This window comes from Lactuca virosa, chromosome 3, assembly GCF_052849685.1.
Source record: "Lactuca virosa cultivar CGN04683 chromosome 3, Lactuca_virosa_CGN04683_v6, whole genome shotgun sequence".
NCBI lineage: Eukaryota > Viridiplantae > Streptophyta > Magnoliopsida > Asterales > Asteraceae > Lactuca > Lactuca virosa.
Genome location: NC_136428.1, coordinates 86317950 through 86343635, shown reverse-complemented (window position 1 = coordinate 86343635; position 25686 = coordinate 86317950). Strand labels below are relative to the sequence as shown.

Below are 25686 nucleotides of genomic sequence, written 5' to 3'. Positions count from 1 at the left end.
GGATTTACGTATGCAAAGACATCTTTTGGTTTTCAATGGTTATTCAAAGACTCTTTACAAACACAATTTTATGTATGGTTTTACTTTCAAAGAAAATATTTTTTAGACTTTTAAAAGTATCACTGTTGTTAGCAGAAACCTGTAACTCTCACCAACCTTGTGTTGACCCTCAAAATTGCATGTATTCTCAGGAGTTCATTAATCAAGTTTTCAGATAAAGGAATAGTCATGGATTTCAGGCGATCTAGTTTTCTAGTTTTGTTATATTTGTCTGTCTGTTTAAGGCAACTCATGTACTCTATTATTGTCTGTAAGAACCTTGTATTTAAACTTCAAGATGAAATACAACTATTGTTCTGTTATTGTTGTACTTATGCTATATATTCAATTGCTTGTGATCCATGAACAAAGTTGCATAGCCCGATATGTTTCACTGCCTCGGTCAAGGGTGTGACATCGGTCTCTTGACTTTTCGAGTTGTAGTTGTTTGACTGCAAGTGTGAGGTGGGTCTTCTCACTATACTATATATGTAGGATTCTTGTTGTCTTTATGATACTTGCATGGAAGACCAAGATTTGGCCCCTGGCATTTGTATGAAAGACCAGGATCTGATCTCTAGCAATGTATGAAAGACCAGGATTTGGCCCCTGGTAATGTATCTGAAAATGTATGGAATACTAGGATCTAGCCTATGGCACGTGTATAAGTACAGACCATGATTTGATGCATGACAGGAAGTGATTATAAGACTATGATTTGGCTCATAGCATTCACTTGGAGTTGAAATAAAAACGTTATGGTATGTATGGTATGTGATATTTTGGGGGACTCACTAAGCTTCGTGCTTACGGTTTATGTTTATTATTTCAGGTACTTCTGGTTTCAAAGGGAAGGGCCCGACTTAATCGCATTGCATCCCCTAGAGTCTTATTTCGCATTATTCGTTTTATGATTTTGCTCTGATGTTTGAGAATACTTTATACTCTGATTATCTTTTGGAAAAATGGATGAATGGTTTTGGTTATTTGAGAAATAAAATTTTTACTTAGTATTTTTGGGACATTACAATATTAAGAATTATATTCTAGACTGAATGCTCATTTGCAGATTAATGTATTTCTAAACATTTAAATATTTGGTTTATATATATATATATATATATATATATATATATACAACAATTTTTTACTTCCTCGCTGTGTGACATAAAAAATATCTACATTGGAGATACCGACATGATATTTTAGGAATGAATGATTTATCTTCTCAAGGCTAATATACATATTAATGAAAGAATTGGTATCTCATTTTGGTTCTTATAAAAAGAAGGTCAAGTATTAAACAATTAATCAACACTAATTATGTTGGGGAAAATGTATCCAAAAAGATAGAGTAAACTACCAACAATTTCGATTAATGAGAAGTCGTCAATCGAAATCGGAAATACCTAAAACCCTTGGTCCCTGGAAGGAGGGTTAACCCAACAACCAAATAGAACAAACAAGATTTAGAGATACAAAGATAGCAATGTCTAACAAACACAAACAAACAATAAGTTAACAATCAACAAAATGAGATAAGGGGTTTAACGTGGTTTCACAACGGAAGAGGTTGTGTACATCTACAAGGGAGAGTTAATATCTTGTAAATTGCACCAACAAACACTTACCAATGTATGAAAAATGATCCAAAAAGCATAAAATTAATATCATTTGGAATCTAACATAAGGACAAAGGAAACGAACTAAACCCTTTAATAGAACAAAAAGGGTTTATATATACCCGTCAGGGGCTCCAATCAGTTTCAACTGATTCTTATGAGGACAAGATGAAAATGCCTAGAACAATCAGACTTTAGACAAAATTTCATTAATGGGTCTAAGTTGTTTCAACTTGTTATGATGTTATGAATATGTTAGAAAATCATAAGAGAATAGGAAGAATGGAATGCCAAATCTTATTCATTTAGTGAGAGTTATTCCTAAATTAGGAACTCGCTCTTATCTATAGCAACATACAATTCCACCAGAAAAAGACAAAACTATCCTTATTAGTTAAAGCCACATATTAAACTCACACAACTAATTCTCAGGAGGTTGGAGACGAACTAACTTGGACCGTCAGGTGAACAAAAGTTCTCCCATTTTCCTTTTCCTAAATCATCAAACGGATGTGAATAGGAAACATTGTGTATCACCACAAAACAACAAATTAAGCATATACTCAAAACTAGTTCTTTATATTTTGTTGACAAAAACACAACATATAACATGCATATCTAAGAAATATACTCAGATTTTACATATTAACAAGCTTTTGAACATTGATTGGATGCATATATCGTCGTGATCCACTGTATAGAAGATCAGCAAACACATGAGACACCATTTCTGTGGGATGGACAAGGTCCCAGAAAAGATGGTCGCTTCTGTTGGTGCAATAGGTAGAAACCGGGATACAAGGGATGTTGGCTTTCAACTTGCCAAGTCCACAACATGCTTCTTTTGTCTCCTTAATACCTACAATAAAGTCATAATCATTACTATGAGCTTCTTTAACATTTCATAAGATCCAATAATCCAAATGAAACTTTTGTATTCCTCTCGCAAGATAGTTATTGTTGGATTGTACTTGATTAAATATGGGTATCTGGTAGTAAGTACCGTAATTTTGGGGATCTTGGATGAGGTCACTCATGACACCGAATATGTCAAAGTAAGAATAGTTGATATCCGATGATTCTAACTTCAACTCCTTTAGCATAATCTGTAGACCCTTGTTGTATTCCATCGACCAATTATTTGTTTTCTCCATGCATCCGTTGGTTGTGTTTTTCAACCTCTGAATCGGGCAACACCCAATCGCTCCAACTCCAGTTACCACAAATTTACGTGCTCCCAGCTCATACAGCCTCTGCAATAATATCAAACCAAATAATATATAATTCAAAAAGGCCAATCTTTTCTGATATATTCCTTTCTCTCATTGTATGTGAATTTTTTAATAATCAACTGTGGTTTTAGATAAATTACCCAAAGGGTTTAGTTACCTTCATAAGTTGTTTGAGGGTAGAGGTCATGAGATCAACATATTGTTGTGGTGTGTATTGGCTTGGGAGTTCGGAGTTTTTGTGATAATAGGCAAAGATATCATTGCTTCCAACCACAATTAAAAATAGACACTTGGCCAAGTGGGCCCGGGCACCATCTGAGCCCAGTAGTTGAACCAGTTGGTCATGAACTTCGGAGTAGTATCCTACTTGGTTTTCCAATGTAATCGATTGCTGCATCCATTTATAACTTAATAATTACTGGAATAAATGAGTCGATAGTAGGTAGAAAAATGTTTTGTCTGTATCATTTATGCTATATATGTATACTTTTTCTTGATAAATCTTTAAAAAGATTCTGGAAACACAATCAATATTTCGAGATTTATATATTCTTACAAAAAAAAATTTGGTTCCATTCAGGATCCCGGCACCTCCAGAAGCAAAACTAACTCCGGTAACAGTCACATTGGTGCTGCCCAATTTTTTCCCTTCCGATGCCAATGATAGATACGGTGGCGTCATTGGTAATCCCACCTTTTCAGCTGCCAAATCGCACAATATATATTAATTAAAAATTCTAATACTTAACCCGCTTTCTTTTATTAATTTTTGTTGTTACCGAGAAAGTCAGCTGCATTTTTTCCGTTACTGAAACGGCCGGTGGGTTTTCCGGTTGGAAAATCCAAGTCGTTGTGAGGGAAATTAGCTTTAAGAATGGAAAGAGGGAGGTGATTGTTGTTTCCGACGTCAACCAATGAGTCTCCTAGAATGTAAATCCCCGGAACTGAGTCACACCGGCCACCGGACCCGAAAAGTAAAGCACTGAAAAACAAATATGTAATGCATGTGAGATGAACTTCATTAATCGGAGTAGCCATTAGTAGTGTGTGTCGGTGGATGATCTGGTTGGTGAGGGTTGAACAGGGTTTAATAATAGTATTAATTATACAGGTTAACAGGGGAAGAAGAAAACCAAAACAAGAGTGAAGGATGACAAAATTCTAATTATGAGTTAAATGGTTGTGCTTTGCGGGGTGATATAGTTGGATCCTATCTTATATAATTAATTGTTCATCCATTTATATGTAAAATCTACAAAATCAAAATCTAGAAGAATGTATTCTATTAATATAGCCAACATTGATAAATTAATTTGCATTAAAGAATGTCTTGGCAGGTTACCATAACTCATATATGTCTTACATATAAGTCAACCCTCATACTTATATTAAATGACATTAGAGTATTAACATTATGTCTCTCAAATCCATATTAAAAAATAAAAATTGATTTTTTTCACATATCATTAGTTTCACCACATGTTATTTTTTGGTTATTTTCAATTATTATTATATCTGTATTTTATGAGTTTTTTGCTTTTATTTATTTTTTATTTATTGCTTATGTAATAAATGTAATAGATGTCTTTCAACTTCAAGAATTTAGTAATTGACTCATTTTTCTTATAAATTCAATATTTGATTCGTTTTCCTTATAAATTTAAAATTCTTAAAATTCAGAAATTTGTGATTCTAGACAATTCTTTTAAATATGTCAATAATTTGTTTATTTGTATATATAGAAATACTTATTCATCATTTCTATCGTATTTATTTTAAAATTTCACTTTAAAATGATCTTTATTTATTATGATAGATTTAATACTTTACATATATAATGATTTTCCATTCTCTATCATATTTAATACTTTACACATAAAAATATTCATATTATATGACATTTTAATTTATGAAAATTATAAAAAAAAAACCATAAAATGACATGTGGATTTAATTTTATTCAAAAAACCACGAAATTACATGTGACAAAACTTTGAGAATTTGACAAGTGACATCAAATGATCGTTATTTATTAGGATAGATTTAATATTTAATATTTTACATATATAAATATTTTTCATTTATTATCATATTTAATACATTACATATATAAATATTAGTATTATGTGATATTTTAATTTATGAAGATTAAAAAAACCACAAAATAAAATGTGGATTTAATTTTATTCACAAAAACTATCAAATTACATGTGGCAAAACTCTTGATAATTTGACAATAGGCAACAAATGATCTTTAATTATTAAGATAGATCTAATTCTTATATATATATATATATATATATATATATATATATATATATATATATATATATATATATATAGGGTTAGTTTATTCTATTCAAACTAATTATTGTACATCTATCGTATGCTATAAGAATTACTAAGAGAATAAGTTGTTTAGCAATGCGAATACGTTCAACCTTTCAAGAATATCATCAATTTCATGCATTCTCGTTAATTTTTTTTTTTTTGTTGTCGTACATCATTTTTCACTCATTTTCATTCTGACAGTATACGACCCAATAAAACATTCTGACAGAAATGAGAATAATAATAATAAGTGTATAATAACCTTATAGACGATTTAATTAGTGAGAATGTGTGTTAATAACAATAGTTATGTAAGATTGAACGTATTTATATTATCAAACAACATATTTTCTTTATCATTCTCATAGCATACGATAGATGTACAATAATTAGTTTAAATACTTGAGCCTAGCTCTCTTTCTCTCTCTCTCTCTCTCTCTCTCTCTCTCTATATATATATATATATATATATATATATATATATATATATATATATATATATATATATATATATATATATATATCATTCATTATTATATATAATACTTTACATGGCTTAGGTTATTTTGTTTTTACTAACTATTGTGTGCCAGAATGCACAGATCTGGACCACCGGATGATATATATATATATATATATATATATATATATATATATATATATATATATATATATATATATATATATATATATATATATATATATATATAATAAATGAAGATCATTTGTAGTCACTTGTCAAATTCTTAAAAGTTTTGTCATATGTAATTTTGTGTTTTTTTTAATAAAATTAAATCCAAATGTCAATTTGTGTGTATGTGTTTTTTTTAAAATTTTCATAAACTAAAATATCACATAATACTAATATTTATATTTTTAAAGTATTAAATATGATAATAAATTTAAAATATTTAAATAGGTAAAGTATTAAATCTATCATAATAAATAAATATCATTTGTTGCCATTTGTCAAATTCTCATGAGTTCAGCCATATTTAATTTTGTTTTTTTAATAAAAGTAAATCATCATATCATCTTGTTTTTTTTTTGTAAATTAAAATGTCATATAATACTAATATTTATATATGTAAAGTTGAGCTCTGTTCAAATGTTTTTAGCAAATAGTGTGTGCCTAAATACACCAATGAGAATTCAGGAATAATAACTCATTAAATAAATTAACAAGGGGTATAATGGTAAACTTACTATATCTAATTATGGTAAAAAAAATAAGTCAATTAATTTCTCCTTAATTAGTTTAACCCTACAAAGCCAACATCCCTAACCATCGACGGCTTCCTCAAATCATTGATACCTCTGTTCCTTTCCACCAGAAATCGATTCTTACATCCGAGCACCACCGTCGGCTTATTATCCGCCATCATGACAGCAACTTCTAGATCCTTTATTCGACTACTCGTCTTCCTCATCTTCATGTTCGTTGGCCTCTTGCTTTCCATACGCTTTTGCGATTCAGCATGATGTTCTTTTGCGATTCAGCATTCATGCTAAAATCGCTTTTCCATACGCTTTTGCGATTCATCTTCATGACAGCAAAACTCTCTTTTGTGATTCAGCAGTTGCTCGATTGTGCGCCCCAATCTACCAGGTATTTAATACTTTCCCTCTTCGAATATGAATATCTGAATATTGGTATGCTCTTGTACTAATCATAACATGTTTTTTTAGTTGTATCTCCAGTTCCTGACCACCATGAAACTGAATCGGTAAGACTCTCACTAATTTTTTTTGAAGAAACTGAAGAAGCACACCACGTGTTCGATAAAATGCATAGTTGAAATCTAGGTTTTTTTTAATGCATCTTGATGTCGATCATTCTGCTAGAATGAAATATCGAATTCTAATTTTGTCAGAATAGAATCTTGGATTCATTGTCAACTTAAGCAGTAAATTATCGTAACCAATTCTATCAGAATATAATTGGTTTCCATTCTTGTTATTGGTCTCGATTCTTATAGAATCACATCCTAAATAATGAAACATTACATTCTTTCAGAATAATATACATTGCAAGTTTAGGGATGATTGTTAATGTTGGTTTGTAGAAATTATAGTTATATTCTATTTAAATGTATATCACATTCTATTAGAATTTATTGTTTTATTCTATTTAATGCACTAAAAATTTTAATATTTGAAAGTTGATTATGTTTTCTTTGTAAATTTAGGTTTTGAAGAAGTTCCATTAATGTGGAAAATGAAGAAAACATGGAGAACAATATTGTATTCTAGCAGAATATCTCCTGTCAGAATTTATAAGTTCTTATTCTTTCGGAATGTATTAGTGTTTTTGTTAGATTTTGCGTTTTTTTTTTCTATTTTAACCATTTTTAGTTTTAATCTTTAAGAATAAATGTAATCCTTAAACCATTATTAGTCATAATTTTTTTAGAATGAATGTAATATTTGTTTATAGTTTTTTTTCTTTACGGATGAATGTAAATAGTGGTTTGTAAAGAATAAAATTCGTATTCTTTAGAAAATGTTATTCCTAATAATATATTGTATAATTATTTAAGCATGTTTAATATAAAAAGTATCTTGAATTAAACAATACTCTGCCAGAATAAAACCGCAAAAAGGGTTTATATATATCCGTCAGGGGCTCCAAGCAGTTTCAACTGATTCTTATGAGGACAAGATGAAAATGCCTAGAACAATCAGACTTTAGACAAAATTTCATTAATGGGTCTAAGTTGTTTCAACTTGTTATGATGTTATGAATATGTTAGAATATCAGAAGAGAATAGGAAGAATGGAATGCCAAATCTTATTCATTTAGTGAGAGTTATTCTCAAATTAGGAACTCGCTCTTATCTATAGCAACATACAATTCCACCAGAAAAAGACAAAACTATCCTTATTAGTTAAAGCCACATATTAAACTCACACAACTAATTCTCAGGAGGTTGGAGACGAACTAACTTGGACCGTCAGGTGAACAAAAGTTCTCCCATTTTCCTTTTCCTAAATCATCAAACGGATGTGAATAGGAAACATTGTGTATCACCACAAAACAACAAATTAAGCATATACTCAAAACTAGTTCTTTATATTTTGTTGACAAAAACACAACATATAACATGCATATCTAAGAAATATACTCAGATTTTACATATTAACAAGCTTTTGAACATTAATTGGATGCATATATCGTCGTGATCCACTGTATAGAAGATCAGCAAACACATGAGACACCATTTCTGTGGGATGGACAAGGTCCCAGAAAAGATGGTCGCTTCTGTTGGTGCAATAGGTAGAAACCGGGATACAAGGGATGTTGGCTTTCAACTTGCCAAGTCCACAACATGCTTCTTTTGTCTCCTTAATACCTACAATAAAGTCATAATCATTACTATGAGCTTCTTTAACATTTCATAAGATCCAATAATCCAAATGAAACTTTTGTATTCCTCTCGCAAGATAGTTATTGTTGGATTGTACTTGATTAAATATGGGTATCTGGTAGTAAGTACCGTAATTTTGAGGATCTTGGATGAGGTCACTCATGACACCGAATATGTCAAAGTAAGAATAGTTGATATCCGATGATTCTAACTTCAACTCCTTTAGCATAATCTGTAGACCCTTGTTGTATTCCATCGACCAATTATTTGTTTTCTCCATGCATCCGTTGGTTGTGTTTTTCAACCTCTGAATCGGGCAACACCCAATCACTCCAACTCCAGTTACCACAAATTTACGTGCTCCCAGCTCATACAGCCTCTGCAATAATATCAAACCAAATAATATATAATTCAAAAAGGCCAATCTTTTCTGAAAGATTCCTTTCTCTCATTGTATGTGAATTTTTTAATAATCAACTGTGGTTTTAGATAAATTACCCAAAGGGTTTAGTTACCTTCATAAGTTGTTTGAGGGTAGAGGTCATGAGATCAACATATTGTTGTGGTGTGTATTGGCTTGGGAGTTCGGAGTTTTTGTGATAATAGGCAAAGATATCATTGCTTCCAACCACAATTAAAAATAGACACTTGGCCAAGTGGGCCCGGGCACCATCTGAGCCCAGTAGTTGAACCAGTTGGTCATGAACTTCGGAGTAGTATCCTACTTGGTTTTCCAATGTAATCGATTGCTGCATCCATTTATAACTTAATAATTACTGGAATAAATGAGTCGATAGTAGGTAGAAAAATGTTTTGTCTGTATCATTTATGCTATATATGTATACTTTTTCTTGATAAATCTTTAAAAAGATTATGGAAACACAATCAATATTTCGAGATTTATATATTCTTACAAAAAAAAATTTGGTTCCATTCAGGATCCCGGCACCTCCAGAAGCAAAACTAACTCCGGTAACAGTCACATTGGTGCTGCCCAATTTTTTCCCTTCCGATGCCAATGATAGATACGGTGGCGCCGTTGGTAATCCCACCTTTTCAGCTGCCAAATCGCACAATATATATTAATTAAAAATTCTAATACTTAACCCGCTTTCTTTTATTAATTTTTGTTGTTACCGAGAAAGTCAGCTGCATTTTTTCCGTTACTGAAACGGCCGGTGGGTTTTCCGGTTGGAAAATCCAAGCCGTTGTGAGGGAAATTAGCTTTAAGAATGGAAAGAGGGAGGTGATTGTTGTTTCCGACGTCAACCAATGAGTCTCCTAGAATGTAAATCCCCGGAACTGAGTCACACCGGCCACCGGACCCGAAAAGTAAAGCACTGAAAAACAAATATGTAATGCATGTGAGATGAACTTCATTAATCGGAGTAGCCATTAGTAGTGTGTGTCGGTGGATGATCTGGTTGGTGAGGGTTGAACAGGGTTTAATAATAGTATTAATTATACAGGTTAACAGGGGAAGAAGAAAATCAAAACAAGAGTGAAGGATGACAAAATTCTAATTATGAGTTAAATGGTTGTGCTTTGCGGGGTGATATAGTTGGATCCTATCTTATATAATTAATTGTTCATCCATTTATATGTAAAATCTACAAAATCAAAATCTAGAAGAATGTATTCTATTAATATAGCCTACATTGATAAATTAATTTGCATTAAAGAATGTCTTGGCAGGTTACCATAACTCATATATGTCTTACATATAAGTCAACCCTCATACTTATATTAAATGACATTAGAGTATTAACATTATGTCTCTCAAATCCATATTAAAAAATAAAAATTGATTTTTTTCACATATCATTAGTTTCACCACATGTTATTTTTTTGTTATTTTCAATTATTATTATATCTGTATTTTATGAGTTTTTTGCTTTTATTTATTTTTTATTTATTGCTTATGTAATAAATGTAATAGATGTCTTTCAACTTCAAGAATTTAGTAATTGACTCATTTTTCTTATAAATTCAATATTTGATTCGTTTTCCTTATAAATTTAAAATTCTTAAAATTCAGAAATTTGTGATTCTAGACAATTCTTTTAAATATCTCAATAATTTGTTTATTTGTATAGATAGAAATACTTATTCATCATTTCCATCGTATTTATTTTAAAATTTCACTTTAAAATAATCTTTATTTATTATGATAGATTTAATACTTTACATATATAATGATTTTCCATTCTCTATCATATTTAATACTTTACACATAAAAATATTCGTATTATATGATATTTTAATTTATGAAAATTATAAAAAAAACCATAAAATGACATGTGGATTTAATTTTATTCAAAAAAACCATAAAATTACATGTGACAAAACTTTGAGAATTTGACAAGTGACATCAAATGATCGTTATTTATTAGGATAGATTTAATATTTAATATTTTACATATATAAATATTTTCCATTTATTATCATATTTAATACATTACATATATAAATATTAGTATTATGTGATATTTTAATTTATGAAGATTAAAGAAACCACAAAATAAAATGTGGATTTAATTTTATTCACAAAAACCACCAAATTACATGTGGCAAAACTCTTGATAATTTGACAATAGGCAACAAATGATCTTTAATTATTAAGATAGATCTAATACTTATATATATATATATATATATATATATATATATATATATATATATATATATATATAGGGTTAGTTTATTCTATTCAAACTAATTATTGTACATCTATCGTATGCTATAAGAATTACTACGAGAATAAGTTGTTTAGCAATCCGAATACGTTCAACCTTACAAGAATATCATCAATTTCATGCATTCTCGTTAATTTTTTTTTTTGTTCTCATACATCATTTTTCACTCATTTTCATTCTGACAGAATACGACCCAATAAAACATTCTGACAGAAATGAGAATAATAATAATGAGTGTATAATAACCTTATAGACGATTTAATTAGTGAGAATGTGTGTTAATGACAATAGTTATGTAAGATTGAACGTATTTATATTATCAAACAACATATTTTCTTTATCATTCTCATAGCATACGATAGATGTACAATAATTAGTTTAAATAGTTGAGCCTAACTCTCTCTCTATCTATCTCTCTCTCTCTCTCTCTCTCTCTCTATATATATATATATATATATATATATATATATATATATATATATATATATATATATATATATATATATATATATATATATATATATCATTCATTATTATATATAATACTTTACATGGCTTAGGTTATTTTGTTTTTACTAACTATTGTGTACCAGAATGCACAGATCTAGAACACCGGATGATATATATATATATATATATATATATATATATATATATATATATATATAATAAATGAAGATCATTTGTAGTCACTTGTCAAATTCTTAAAAGTTTTGTCATATGTAATTTTGTGTTTTTTTTAATAAAATTAAATCCAAATGTCACTTTGTGTGTGTGTGTGTGTGTGTGTTTTCTTTTATAATTTTCATAAACTAAAATATCACATAATACTAATATTTATATTTTTAAACTATTAAATATGATAATAAATAGAAAAAATTTAAATAGGTAAAGTATTAAATCTAACATAATAAATAAACATCATTTGTTGCCATTTGTCAAATTCTCATGAGTTCTGCCATATTTAATTTTGTTTTATTTAATAAAAGTAAATCAACATATCATCTTGTTTTTTTTTTGTAAATTAAAATGTCATATAATACTAATATTTATATATGTAAAGTAGAGCTAGGTTCAAATGTTTTTAGCAAATTGTGTGTGCCTAAATACACCAATGAGAATTCAGGAATAATAACTCATTAAATAAACTAAAAAAGGGTATAATGGTAAACTTACTATATCTAATTATGGTAAAAAATAAGTCAATTAATTTCTCCTTAATTAGTTTAACCCTACAAAGCCAACATCCCTAACCATCGACGGCTTCCTCAAATCATTGATACCTCTGTTCCTTTCCACCAAAAATCGATTCTTACATCCGAGCACCACCGTCGTCTTATTATCTGCCATCATGACAGCAACTTCTAGATCCTCTATTCGACTACTCTTCTTCCTCATCTTCATGTTCGTTGGCCTCTTGCTTTCCATACGCTTTTGCGATTCAGCATTCATGCTAAAATCGCTTTTTCATACGCTTTTGTGATTCATCTTCATGACAGCAAAACTCTCTTTTGCGCTTCAGCAGTTGCTCGATTGTGCGCCCCAATCTACCAGGTATTTAATACTTTCCCTCTTCGAATATGAATATCTGAATATTGCTATGCTCTTGTACTAATCATAACATGTTTTTTTAGTTGTATCTCCAGTTCCCGACCACCATGAAACTGAATCGGTAAGACTCTCACTAATTTTTTTTTAAGAAACTGAAGAAGCACACCACGTGTTAGATAAAATGCATAGTTGAAATCTAGGTTTTTTTTAATGCATCTTGATGTCGATCATGCTAGAATGAAATATCGAATTCTAATTTTGTCAGAATAGAATCTTGGATTCATTGTCAACTTAAGCAGTAAATTATCGTAACCAATTCTATCAGAATATAATTGGTTTCCATTCTTGTTATTGGTCTCGATTCTTATAGAATCACATCCTAAATAATGAAACATTACATTCTTTCAGGATAATATACATTGCAAGTTTAGGGATGATTGTTAATGTTGGTTTGTAGAAATTGTAGTTATATTCTATTTAAATGTATATCACATTCTATTAGAGTTTATTGTTTTATTCTATTTAATGCACTAAAATTTTTAATATTTGAAAGTTGATTATGTTTTCTTTGTAAATTTAGGTTTTGAAGAAGTTGCCATTAATGTGGAAAATGAAGAAAACATGGAGAACAATATTGTATCCTAGCAGAATATATTCTGTCAGAATTTATAAATTCTTATTCTTTCGGAATGTATTAGTATTTTTGTTAGATTTTGCGTTTTTTTTTTCTATTTTAACCATTTTTAGTTTTAATCTTTAAGAATAAATGTAATCCTTAAACCATTATTAGTCATAATTTTTTGAGAATGAATGTAATATTTGTTTATAGTTTTTTTCTTTACGGATGAATGTAAATAGTGGTTCGTAAAGAATAAAATTTGTATTCTTTAGAAAATGTTATTCCTAATAATATGTTGTATAATTATTTAAGCATGTTTAATATAAAAAGTATCTTGAATTAAACAATATTCTGCCAGAATAAAACCGCAAATTTATTTACTAGTTTATTGTTGACTTTTTGTTATTCTGACAGAATAAAATCGGTTATTATTAAAAATAATACTAAACTTAATTAGAATTAATTTAAAAAATTCAGATTTTTTAAAAATAAGGGAATTAATGATCCCTTAAAATCCGAAAATTTCCTTTTTTAAAGTAGGTTAATTGACCAAAATATCATTTTGCTGAAATTTATGTGATTATATGATACATGCTACCATATTCTAATATCATAGACCCTCAAATCATTATTGTTGATTCTATTCATCCGGTGGTCTAGATCTGTGCATTCTGGCACACAGTAGTTAGTAAAAACAAAATAACCTAAGCCTATATTATATATATATATATATATATATATATATATATATATATATATATATATATATATATATATATATATATATATATATATATATATATATATATATATATATATATATACTAGTTGTGTACCTGTGCATTGGTGCAAGAGAGAAAATTATTATCAAAAGTTAAGTTGGTAGGATCATTTAGGTTAATGAGTTGACAAATTTATTTCATAATTATTATAAAATATTTCTTTATGAATTTTCATTTTGATTTTTGATAATGTTACTAAAATACATATAGATAATATTGTAAAGATCATCCGGTTATAATAGGAAAAACTTCAAGAAAATCTTTATATTTTAATCTAATAATCGATTAAGTTTTTATATTATTTTTCTTGCAATTAAGCCCAAAAACTTATAATTGTTTACAATTAAGTCCTTAAAACCTACAACTGTTTATATTTTTGGGTTTTTTAATTGGTAAAACCGGTAATTTATATGATTTTACCCCGGTAAACCGATCATCAACCGAAAGGTACAAACCATATTTGCATTAGGTTCCAAAAAGTATAAAATATATTTGAATTAGGTTCCAAAATGTAGAAATTATATTTGTATGGGTTCGCTAAAGTTGATTAAAAGAACATGAATAATTAGGTGAACTATCAAATAAAAACACATCTCAAAGGTTTTATATTAAAATACGGTAAAAATCTTATTATACATTCTATTCTATTATTGCTTAAAATACACTTTGCATGCATATGATTTTACTTTTCCAACAAATATCTTTCCTTTGTGGTTATGTGTTACTCAAAATAATGATATATAGTGAACTTTCGCTCTATGCTTTGGCTTATACTATCTAACTATAGTAAAATTCAAAAGGTCTGTATAAGTACATAATTTAGTGTACCAAATGCGCTTACAGCCTTACTTTTAACTTTGGATCTTAAAAAAAATTAATATTTCATTATATACATAGATCAAATTATATTCAATCAATTTTTAATATGAAAAAGTAAAGTTTTACTCTTAGAATTGAAGTGCCCTTGTTTTTGTTGCAACAGTAATAAATTGTTAAAAACACACAAGACAAATTTCCCAACATCACCATTTCTCATATCAATTGAGGATCAAGAAATAGGTGGTTTTCAAGTTACTTACAACTCAAAACTCACTACAAACATCTCTCGATCTTTCACTCAACCTAAACTACTTCTAATCAATATACTCTGACAAAGAGCTAATTACAGAACTCTTAACAGATGAACACACGATCAAAAGATAGATGCAGAACAATAACTAACATCAAAAGAACTCTTGAGAGAGAAAACCCTAGATCTGATCTAAAACACTTGAACGACTGACCCCAACACCTTCTCTCTCTTTCTTTATACTCTGGATACCAAATACGGATATAATCCGAACCGACTCGACCCAAAATATAACCCGCGTGTTTCCATAAGAACTTCAACCTGCATAACACTTAACCCCTTGCAGAATATAACCTTTACACAATACACCCTTTATAATAAATTACTTCATAATAAATATGAGATTGCAAAAATATAACATATTTTCAACATCCCCCCTCAATCGAAATATTTATTTTCTAAAAACATCAATAAGACCCATTTTATTTGTCAAAAAATCATGTTGTTTCACACTTAAAGATTTTGTGAGTATATCAGTATTTTGTTCAAAAGAATCTATTTTTACCAATTTTAAAACACCACTAGAAATTTTTTCCCTAACAAAATGCAGATCTATTTCAAAATGTTTTGTTCTTTCATGAAACACAGGATTAAGAGCCAACTTAATCGTGGAACTATTATCACAAAAAACAGAAGCAGGGATAAGACTTTTAACCTCAAGTTCAAACAGAATCTTTAAGATCCAAACTATTTCACATGTGATAGAACCAAGAGCCCTATATTCTGATTCAGTTGAAGACCTAGAAATAGTAGACTACTTCTTACTCTTCCAAGAAATAAGACAATTATTAAGATATACCATATATCCAGATACAGACCTTCTTGTGGCTAAACACTTAGCCCAGTCTGCATCAACAAAACCTTTTAATTCAAACGCACTAGACCTAGTTAAAGCAACTCCTTTTCCAGGACTGTTTTTCAAATATCTTAATAACCTGAAAGCAATATTTAAATGTGATTTTCTAGGATTATGTATATACTGACTAAGAACCTAAACTACATAAGAAATGTCAGGCCTTGTAACTGTAAGATAGATAAGTTTACCTATCAATTTTTGAAATTCAGTTTTATTTTTCAACAATTCATCTTTTCCATCATGATTACCTGAATTTATAACAAAATTTGTTTCCAAAGGTGTATTCACAGGTTTACAACCAAGCATACCATATTCATGTAATAACTCAAGACAATATTTCCTTTGGTTTAAACATAATCCACTGTCAAATTTTACCACTTCAATCCCTAAAAAATATTTAAGAGTTCCAAGATCTTTGATTAAAAATTGACTATTCATAAAAGATTTTACCTTTTGTAACTCTATTTCACTATTTCCAGTTAAAATAATATCATCAACATATACTAACAACACAATTATTGAACCTTCAACTTTCCTAATGAACAATGAATAATCACTTATACTCTGTCGAAAACCAAACATAAACAATGAAGCACAAAGTTTTTCATTCCATTTTCTAGGAGCTTGCTTTAATCCATACAAAGACTTAGTAAGTTTACATACTCTAGTATCATTACTAGAATAATAACCAGGTGGAAGTGACATATAAACATCTTCAGTAAGATCACCATATAAAAAAGCATTGTTAATATCCAACTGATATAAAGGCCAAGAATAATGAACAGACAGAGAAATAACAATACGAATTGTTACAATTTTTGCAACAGGAGAGAAGGTCTCTTCAAAATCAATTCCTTCTCTTTGATTATAACCTTTAGCAACTAAACGAACTTTATATCTCTCAATTTCACCATTTGATTTATATTTAATCTTATAGACCCATTTACATCCAATTGGTTTTCTATTTTTAGGTAAATTAGTTATTTCCCATGTATGATTCCGATGAAGTGCTTCCATTTCATCATTCATAGCTTTAATCCAATTTGGATCAGAAAAAGCTTCATTATAACTCTTAGGTTCAACAGTTTTATTGAGATTTGAAACAAAACATTTAGTTTCGGGATCAAGAACATAATAGTTAACAGATCTCTCAATACCATATTTATACTTTCCTTCAACAACATAATCAGCAAACTTAACAGACATATGAGACTCACGCCTAGACCTAAAGACACCTACAGACTGATCCATAGAAGGGGTTAAGACAGACTGACTAATCTCCTCAGACACACTCGAAGAAGAAGGAACAGATGAACCAGTAGGAGGCACATATGCCTCGCCACCATGGTTGACAGATTCACTAGAATTAACATCATCCAAACTAATGGCTGCATCAGTACCATCCAACTGGGACTCTACTCTCAGCTCATCAAGATTAATATAATCATTTATATATTCATTAGTATCAAATACATCATAGGAAAAAGGATCACTAGGGCCAAAATTGTTTGAAACATTATCAACAGAAGTTGATTTCAACTTGTATGGAAAAACAGATTCATAGAATTTCACATCCCTGGATACAAAAGAAGAATTAGTATCCAAACTAAGAAGTTTATAAGCCTTTTTATCAGAACAATATCCTAGAAAAATACATTTTTCAGCACGTTCAGAAAGTTTATCAGAAACATTTGGCTTGACAGCAAAAGATAGACAACCAAAGACCCTTAAATGATCAAAACTAGGAATTCTTTGAAAGACAAGTTCATAAGGTGATTGACCATTTAAGACAGAGGTGGGCATTCTATTTATTAAGAAAACAGAAGTTAAAACAACATCTCCCTAATATTTAGTAGGAACTCCTAATTGAAATAAAAGAGATCGAGCTACATTGAGAATATGCCTATGCTTTCTCTCCACAACACCATTTTGTTGTGGAGTGTAAGCACATGATGTTTGATGTATTATACCTTTTTCAAAACAAAAAAACTTCATTTGATTATTAAAAAACTCAGTACCATTGTCTGAACGTACAACTTTAACATTAACATTAAACTGATTTAGAAGAATATTAACAAAGGATTTAAAACAATCAAAAACCTCAATCTTAGATTTCAAAAGAAAAATCCAAGTGGCCCTAGTAAAATCATCCACAATAGTCAAGAAATACTTAAACCCTTCAACAGAAGCTAGTCTATAAGGACCCCAGACATCTAGGTGAATCAATTCACCTAATTTAGTTGAAGTATGTTGACTATGTGGAAAGGACTCTCTAGTTTGTTTTGATTTGTGACAGACATCACATGGAGGAAGAGACTCATTTCCAATATTTAAAACTTTTTTTAAAGATGTCAAAGCTTGGTCTGCTGGATGACCAAGTCTGCTATGCCAAGTTAGTTTAGAAACACAACATTTAGAGAATACATTAGTTAAAATACCTGAGGGAACACAATCAAGATAATATAATCCCCCGGACTCTCTACCATTCTCCACCATCTCCTTTGATAGTGAATCCTGGATTTTACAAGTATGTTCAGAAAAAACAACTTCACAACAACTATCCTTACAAAGTTTATGGACAGACAAAAGATTAAGATTAAAATCAGGAACAGCAAAAACATCAAATAAAGTAAGATGTGAGGACAATTGAAGATTCCCTATTTTATTTATAGGAGCTGAAGAACCATTAGGATGTTTGACAAGAAGATTAAGTCTAGACACATCTACAGCATCTCTAAGTTGTGACTCAGAAGCTATCATATGTTGATTGGCTCCTGAGTCAACAATCCAGCTTTGAGAATTAGTGTAACTAACAAAAGAATTATAACATTGAAACACAGATATACCTGCCATATTTGCAGTAGCTAACACATCATCACTAGTAGAATTCTCACTAATGAGACGAAGAAACTTAGAATATTGTTCACCAGTGAGAAAGTGAGCATCACTTCCAAGAACAGACTCAGAAGAACCAGATGTGCTACTGTTAGAACCAACAGAAGAGGAATTCACAGAAAAAGATTTGTTCTGATTATTACTGTCATTTCTAAATTTAAAATCCTTTGGATAACCAATTAGTTTATAACATCTTTCTATTGTGTGACCTTTAAGATTGCAATGTTTGCATACTAAACCTTGATTCTTAGATCTAACTTGATTTTGTCCCCGTTTAAAATCACTAACTTTACTATTAAACACTGAGACTTGTGGTTTTGAAGAAACAGTAGAACCAAGAGACCCATTCTTTTGAAGAGATTCTTCTCTAGAAAGAATAGAGAAGGCAGATTTAACATTTGGTAAAGGCTCCATCAAAAGAATGTGACTCTTAACTTGACTGTAAACATCATCAAGACCACTAAGAAATTGCATTAACTTCATCAATTTAGAATGATCATTAAGTTTTGTAGCTGCCTCACACACACATTCAGTTAAACTAGTTAAACCATCAAACTCTTTCCACAAGGAATCAAGTTTATTGTAATAATCAGAAAGAGAAGAACCATTTTGCTTCAAAGTGTTAATCTGCTGATGAATATGAAAAATTACTGACCCATCAGCTTTATTATATGTCTCAAATAATTCATCTCAAATATCTTTAGCTTTATCTGAATATACATGACTAGCATATATAGTTTCAGAAATTGACCCTAAAATCCAATTACAAACAACAGCATTTACACGTTCCCATTTAGAAGCTTTAGTTTTCTCAGTGTTTTCAAGAGTAATGGAATCATCCACAAAACCCAATTTATTTCTAGCCTTAAGACCTCTAGACATAGCACTATGCCACAAACGATAGCTTTCATTACCAGTCAGTTTAACTGTTATAATAGAGGTTACAGTATTATCAGGAGGATGAACATATAAAGGATCATCAAAGTCAACAGGACTCTCCTTAGAAACACCACTTCCTTCAGGAGTTTCACCAGCCATAGTAAATCACAGAAGATACACCAAAGAAAGCAGATAACAGACCAGATCAAATAACAAATAGCAGATAACAGACCAGATCAAGTATAGAAACAAGAACTCAAAAACAAAACACTCGTGTTGACTTAAAGTCCAGATGGTCACCACAGTATGTCGGGGCCCAAGACAATCAACACAGTGTAAAAACAGAACAACTTCAAAAAAAGAAACAACAATCAACAATTAACTGATGTATTCAAGACATCAGGGTCTCCCACATCTACAGCTAATAAAGGAGAAAGAAAGGAACAAGAAATCCTCACAGTGCAATAGGCAAACGAGGTTATTGATATCGACTCCCCGAATCCGTTTCCTACAAGGGTTTATCGGTGATGAAACCCGACCCCAAGAGGATTATTTCAGATTAAATGGGATTGGTCGATTATGTTTCAGAGTTTTAATCTTCAACACAGCAGTGCTCAGTCAGAACCCGATTCTCACCAAACCTGAAAGATTAAACAAAAGAATCTCGCAGTACCAGGATCTCAACAACCAAATTCAAGTTTAGGGAAATAAAAAACAGAAACCCTAAACTACAATCGTTTGATCATACGAACAGAAAAACAAAACGAGAAGGAAGGTATACCTTTCACAGATCGTCAAGCGCAGAAACATCAGATGACGAACAAAAAAGAAGCAAACGTCAGTATCAAAGAACACGAGCCTTATGGCTCTGATACCATGTTAAAAACGCACAAGACAAATTTCCCAACATCATCATTTCTCATATCAATTGAGGATCAAGAAACATGTGGTTTTCAAGTTACTTACAACTCAAAACTCACTACAAACATCTCTCAATCTTTCACTCAACCTAAACTACTTCTAATCAATATACTCTGACAAAGAGCTAATTACAGAACTCTTAACAGATGAACACACGATCAAAAGATAGATGCATAACAATAGCTAACATCAAAAGAACTCTTGAGAGAGAAAACCCTAGATCTGATCTAAAACACTTGAACGACTGACCCCAACACCTTCTTTCTCTTTCTTTATACTCTGGATACCAAATACGGATATAATCCGAACCGACTCGACCCAAAATATAACCTGCGTGTTTCCATAAGAACTTCAACCTACATAACACTTAACCCCTTGTAGAATATAACCTTTACACAATACACCCTTTATAATAAATTACTTCATAATAAATATGAGATTGCAAAAATATAACATATTTTCAACATAAATCGAGTAACCAACATGTACTATTTTTTTTCTTGCAACCTCAAGCATCCAGTATGTTACTAAAATCAAAACAAAGCTAATGCAAAACGTAAATAAACCAAAATTGTATACGCAATGTACACAGTATTGAAAAACATCAATTATAGTATAACTCAATGTTTATAGATAGAAATACATACCCATTCAAAGAAGATGTCGGGCCCTTTTATCACCCCTTACCTTATCGACGAACACACAAACAAACAAAATTCAGCCAATAGGTGTCTCCCCTTTAAAAAAAAGTTAAAAACAATAACCAACAAATTGCTATAAAATGGGAACCGGAGAAAAGAATGAGATGAGATATAATTGCATTGAGAAATGGTAAAAAGATTCATCAGCATACTAAAAGTGAACACATTGACCATGATCTTTGATCGCCTCATTTCCTTGTAAATAGTAATGTCATATATGTTCGATTGAAACTATAGAAATAAACTCATAAGCAAAAACGAAAAATGCCCATTCAATTGTCAAATAATTTGCACACTTATTTACATTTCATAAAAGAAAAATATTAGGTAACAACCACAAACTACTACAGTTAAGTTCATAAACAACAAACTCAACATACAAAAACTATCGGAAGAAAGTAACAACATCCATAAAAGATGTGTTACATTACATTACTTGGTAGAAGGTGAAAATGTTTGAGGAAAAGAACTTCAATTGGAAATTGAATAGTAATAACTTTTGGGTTTCTAAAACTAAGTAAAAACGATAAAAAAAAATTAACTTCAAAATCTGGTATTGTGACAAACCCTACTTTTGTTTTAAAATCTCCTCAAAGAAAATAAAGATGTGATTATGAGGCGGTGTTAACAACTCTATCGTCCTTCCCTTTAATACCAGAGTAGTTCTTTACAGTGATGAGTTTATCGGATCCACCCAATCTTCCATACACTTGAGACTTTTAATATGTTATTACCGAAATAATAGGGAAATTGGTGAGAATGGAGAAAGGGCTGCAATTTGAGATTTCAAAATTTAAACCCATAACCATCACATTCTTAATTGACGGTACCAAAAATAAAACTTACCCGAATGAGAGTGAGGTGAGTGATGGGATCTTTGGTGTTGGCCTAGCTTGTAGTATTTACAGAAACAAAAATGAAAGAAAATAGACTAAAACAAAACCCTTGATTATAATTGAGGGACTATTTTTTACCTAAACTTGCAAGAAAGGCTGGAACGGGGCTGACAGTCGTTGGTTCATCAAAAAAGTCGATATCTTCAACAATCGTTACCTCCATGGAAATATGGAGTTAAGTGTTGGCTTAGAATCAGCGGATGAACTCATTGTCTGTGCTTTAGAATTCCCATGACCGGATTGTCGTCAAATTCTTCGATTAAAATTTTATATTTCTAAAAAGAACCAATAATTTTGATGGGTTTTGAGCATAACAACATTCATATGTGATCATGCAACCCTAATTGCTTTGGATCTAAGTTTTTCTCTAGTTATACATACAAATAGAAATTCCAAAGCAACAACCCTAATACTAGCATACAGTTCGAAATCCATATGAAAACTAGGGTTAGAATATTACCTTGCTTGCTATCTAGTAATAACAAGAATTTCTTGGATGATCTTGACTCTTGAAAGTTTTAGTGCCTCAAGTGTTGCACCTCTAATGGAGTCACAAACACCAATAACAAATGATGAGAGGAGAGAGAGGCAGAAAATCGGCTAGGGTTTCTCTTGGAAAGCAGTGGCCGATTTCAGGAGGTCTAGGGATCTTTAAATAGCTGTAGCTGCTAGGGTTTTCAGGTGGAAACCCTAATTTCCTCCTTAGGCCCTAAGCAACCCACGGACACTCCTTCTAGAAGGCCTTGGAAGAATTCTATAGGGCCTCATATAGATTTCGTCCACTCTCTTCTAAAGGAGTCCATCAGCCCAATATTGCAACTATCAATGATTTGCAATATCAGTCCCCGTTCTTTTAATCAGTTCCTTTAATCCTAAAATTAATATCAAATTAATTTCTGATTAAATACTAATTAAATAATATGATTTCCAATTAATATAGTATTCTTAGAATATATTAATAAGTCATTAATTAACCTCTTTCTCCAAAAGTCATCCTGTCAAGTTGTTATGGTGAAGGCAACCCAAAAGGATCATGCTACTATCAAATCAAGTACATACCAGTTATAGTTATGGGCTTAGACACCTAACCCAACAGTCTCCCACTTGGATAAGTCTAGTAACTATAATTACAAGTATGACCTCATAATCTGATCAACAATCGTAGCTCTCAAAAGTCGTTGTCGAACTCTGACCTAGTCAATGACGCGTCGTTTAGATAAGTGATCATATAATCCTCTGTTCTGCAAGATATCATATGGACAAAGATATGGAACATAATCATTCTCAATGTCCAATTATTTGTTTCATGATTTCTGATTTGTTTGACAACGAACTCAATTAAACATATCAATTCAGTCTTGACCGGGCCCGACACATAAGTCACCACAAAATCATCGAGGGGCCCAATATATCACTTTTACCCCCTTGAGATAAAAGGAACAGATAAACTTTGACTTATATGCTTGTACAATTTACTTATCAAATCATACACAACAATACGTTTTATAACAAGTTACTGATGCGTTTACGCATTATTAATGCACAACCAACTCGTAAACAACAACTCATATATATCGGTTTAAAGATTATACGATATTATCGTCTCACAATCACCCATGATAAATTCCATGAAGTGATTCAAATGAGCGTGGGTTTAATCCAATACTCAAATCCTATTTCAGGAGTACTCATGAACGTTGCAGCAAACCTTTGTTATGTCTAATCACTTAGACAATCTACAAGCCAATTCATGACAGTCTTCATTCATTACTTACTTCCAAAGTATGATCGACTGTGGATAGTTTGAATAATCTTATTATTCATGAAGTAAAACATGCAAAATGAAACACAAAATAAACAATTGACAAAAGATTGCAAACTTTACTCATAAATAAATCTTCCATTACTTAGCCATCAAATGTCAATTACATTTATATTGTTACAAGTTTCTAACTATTTATCTAATCACTAAAACTAATATCGTCCTTCAGACCAATGCTCCTCGCATGTTGAACATGCTTAATCCTACTCAGACCCTTTGTGAGGGGATCTGTAGGATTCTCTTCTGACGATACCCTCTTAACGACGAGGAGTCCTTCTTCTACCCGATGTATGATGAAGTGGTATTTTCTGTCGATATGTCTGGATCTGCCATGATCCCTTGGTTCCTTCGTTAAGGCAACTGCACCTTAATTATCGCAGAAAATCTCCATGGGCTCCTTTATGGTTGGTACAACTCCAAGGTCTCCAATGAAGTTTTTCAACCATATAGCCTCCTTTGACGCTTCACTCGCTGCTATGTACTCTGATTTGCATGTTCAATCAGTCATGGTCTCCTGCTTGGAACTTTTCCAAGTTACTGCTCCTCCATTAAGGGTAAACACCCACCCCGACTGAGAGCGGAAGTTATCTCTGTCGGTCTGAAAACTGGCGTCACTATACCATGTGACTCTTAAGTCATCACTGCCACCAAGAACAAGGACCCAGTCCTTAGTCCTTCGCAGATACTTAAGAATATTCTTAACTGCTTTCCAGTGAGCTCTACCAGGGTTCCCTTGATATCGACTTACCATGCTCAACGCAAAAGCCGCATCAGGGTGAGTACATGTCATAGCGTACATGATCGAGCCAACGGCGGAAGCATATGGTACTCGACTCATTTCCGTTATCTCTACATCGGTACTCGGACTCTGATTCTTACTCAGTTTGGTATTGCTCTAGATAGGTAACTCCCCTTTCTTGGAATTCTCCATGCTAAAACGTTTTAGCACCTTGTCCAAGTAAGTACTTTGACTAAGTCATATTAGTCTTTTATTCCTATTTCTCAAGATCCTTATCCCCATAATATAAGCAGCCTCTCCTAGATCCTTCATAGCGAAACACTTCCCAAGTCAGGACTTAGCCTCCTGCAAGGTTGGAACGTCGTTTCCTATGAGTAGTATGTCATCGACATACAATACTAGAAAGCTAACTATACTCCCACTAGCTTAGACATGTACACAGGACTCATCCTCACTCCTAGAGAAACCAAACACTTTGACTTTCTCATCGAAGCAAAGATTCCATTTGCGAGACGCTTGCTTTAATCCATAAATGGATTTCTCAAGCTTACACATTCTATTGGGGTATTTATCATCCACAAAACCCCCTGGCTAACACATATAAACAT

The 25686-nt window shown here is 31.1% G+C and overlaps 2 protein-coding genes across 2 annotated transcripts; both read right to left on the bottom strand.

The window, feature by feature from the left end:
- Positions 1–2299: 2299 nt before the first annotated feature.
- Positions 2300–3931, bottom strand: LOC145163762 (GDSL esterase/lipase At5g55050-like). Its single transcript, XM_079082542.1, has 5 exons — positions 3673–3931; positions 3450–3595; positions 3051–3284; positions 2665–2914; positions 2300–2520 (listed from the first exon to the last, which is right to left on the bottom strand). Exons 1-5 carry the CDS (start codon positions 3929–3931, stop codon positions 2300–2302), a joined length of 1110 nt encoding a protein of 369 aa, XP_078938668.1.
- Positions 3932–8299: 4368 nt separating this feature from the next.
- Positions 8300–9988, bottom strand: LOC145163761 (GDSL esterase/lipase At5g55050-like). Its single transcript, XM_079082541.1, has 5 exons — positions 9730–9988; positions 9507–9652; positions 9108–9341; positions 8722–8971; positions 8300–8577 (listed from the first exon to the last, which is right to left on the bottom strand). The coding sequence occupies exons 1-5, from the start codon at positions 9986–9988 to the stop codon at positions 8357–8359; spliced, it is 1110 nt and encodes a 369-aa protein (XP_078938667.1). The 3' UTR covers positions 8300–8356.
- Between the last annotated feature and the right edge of the window lie 15698 nt (positions 9989–25686).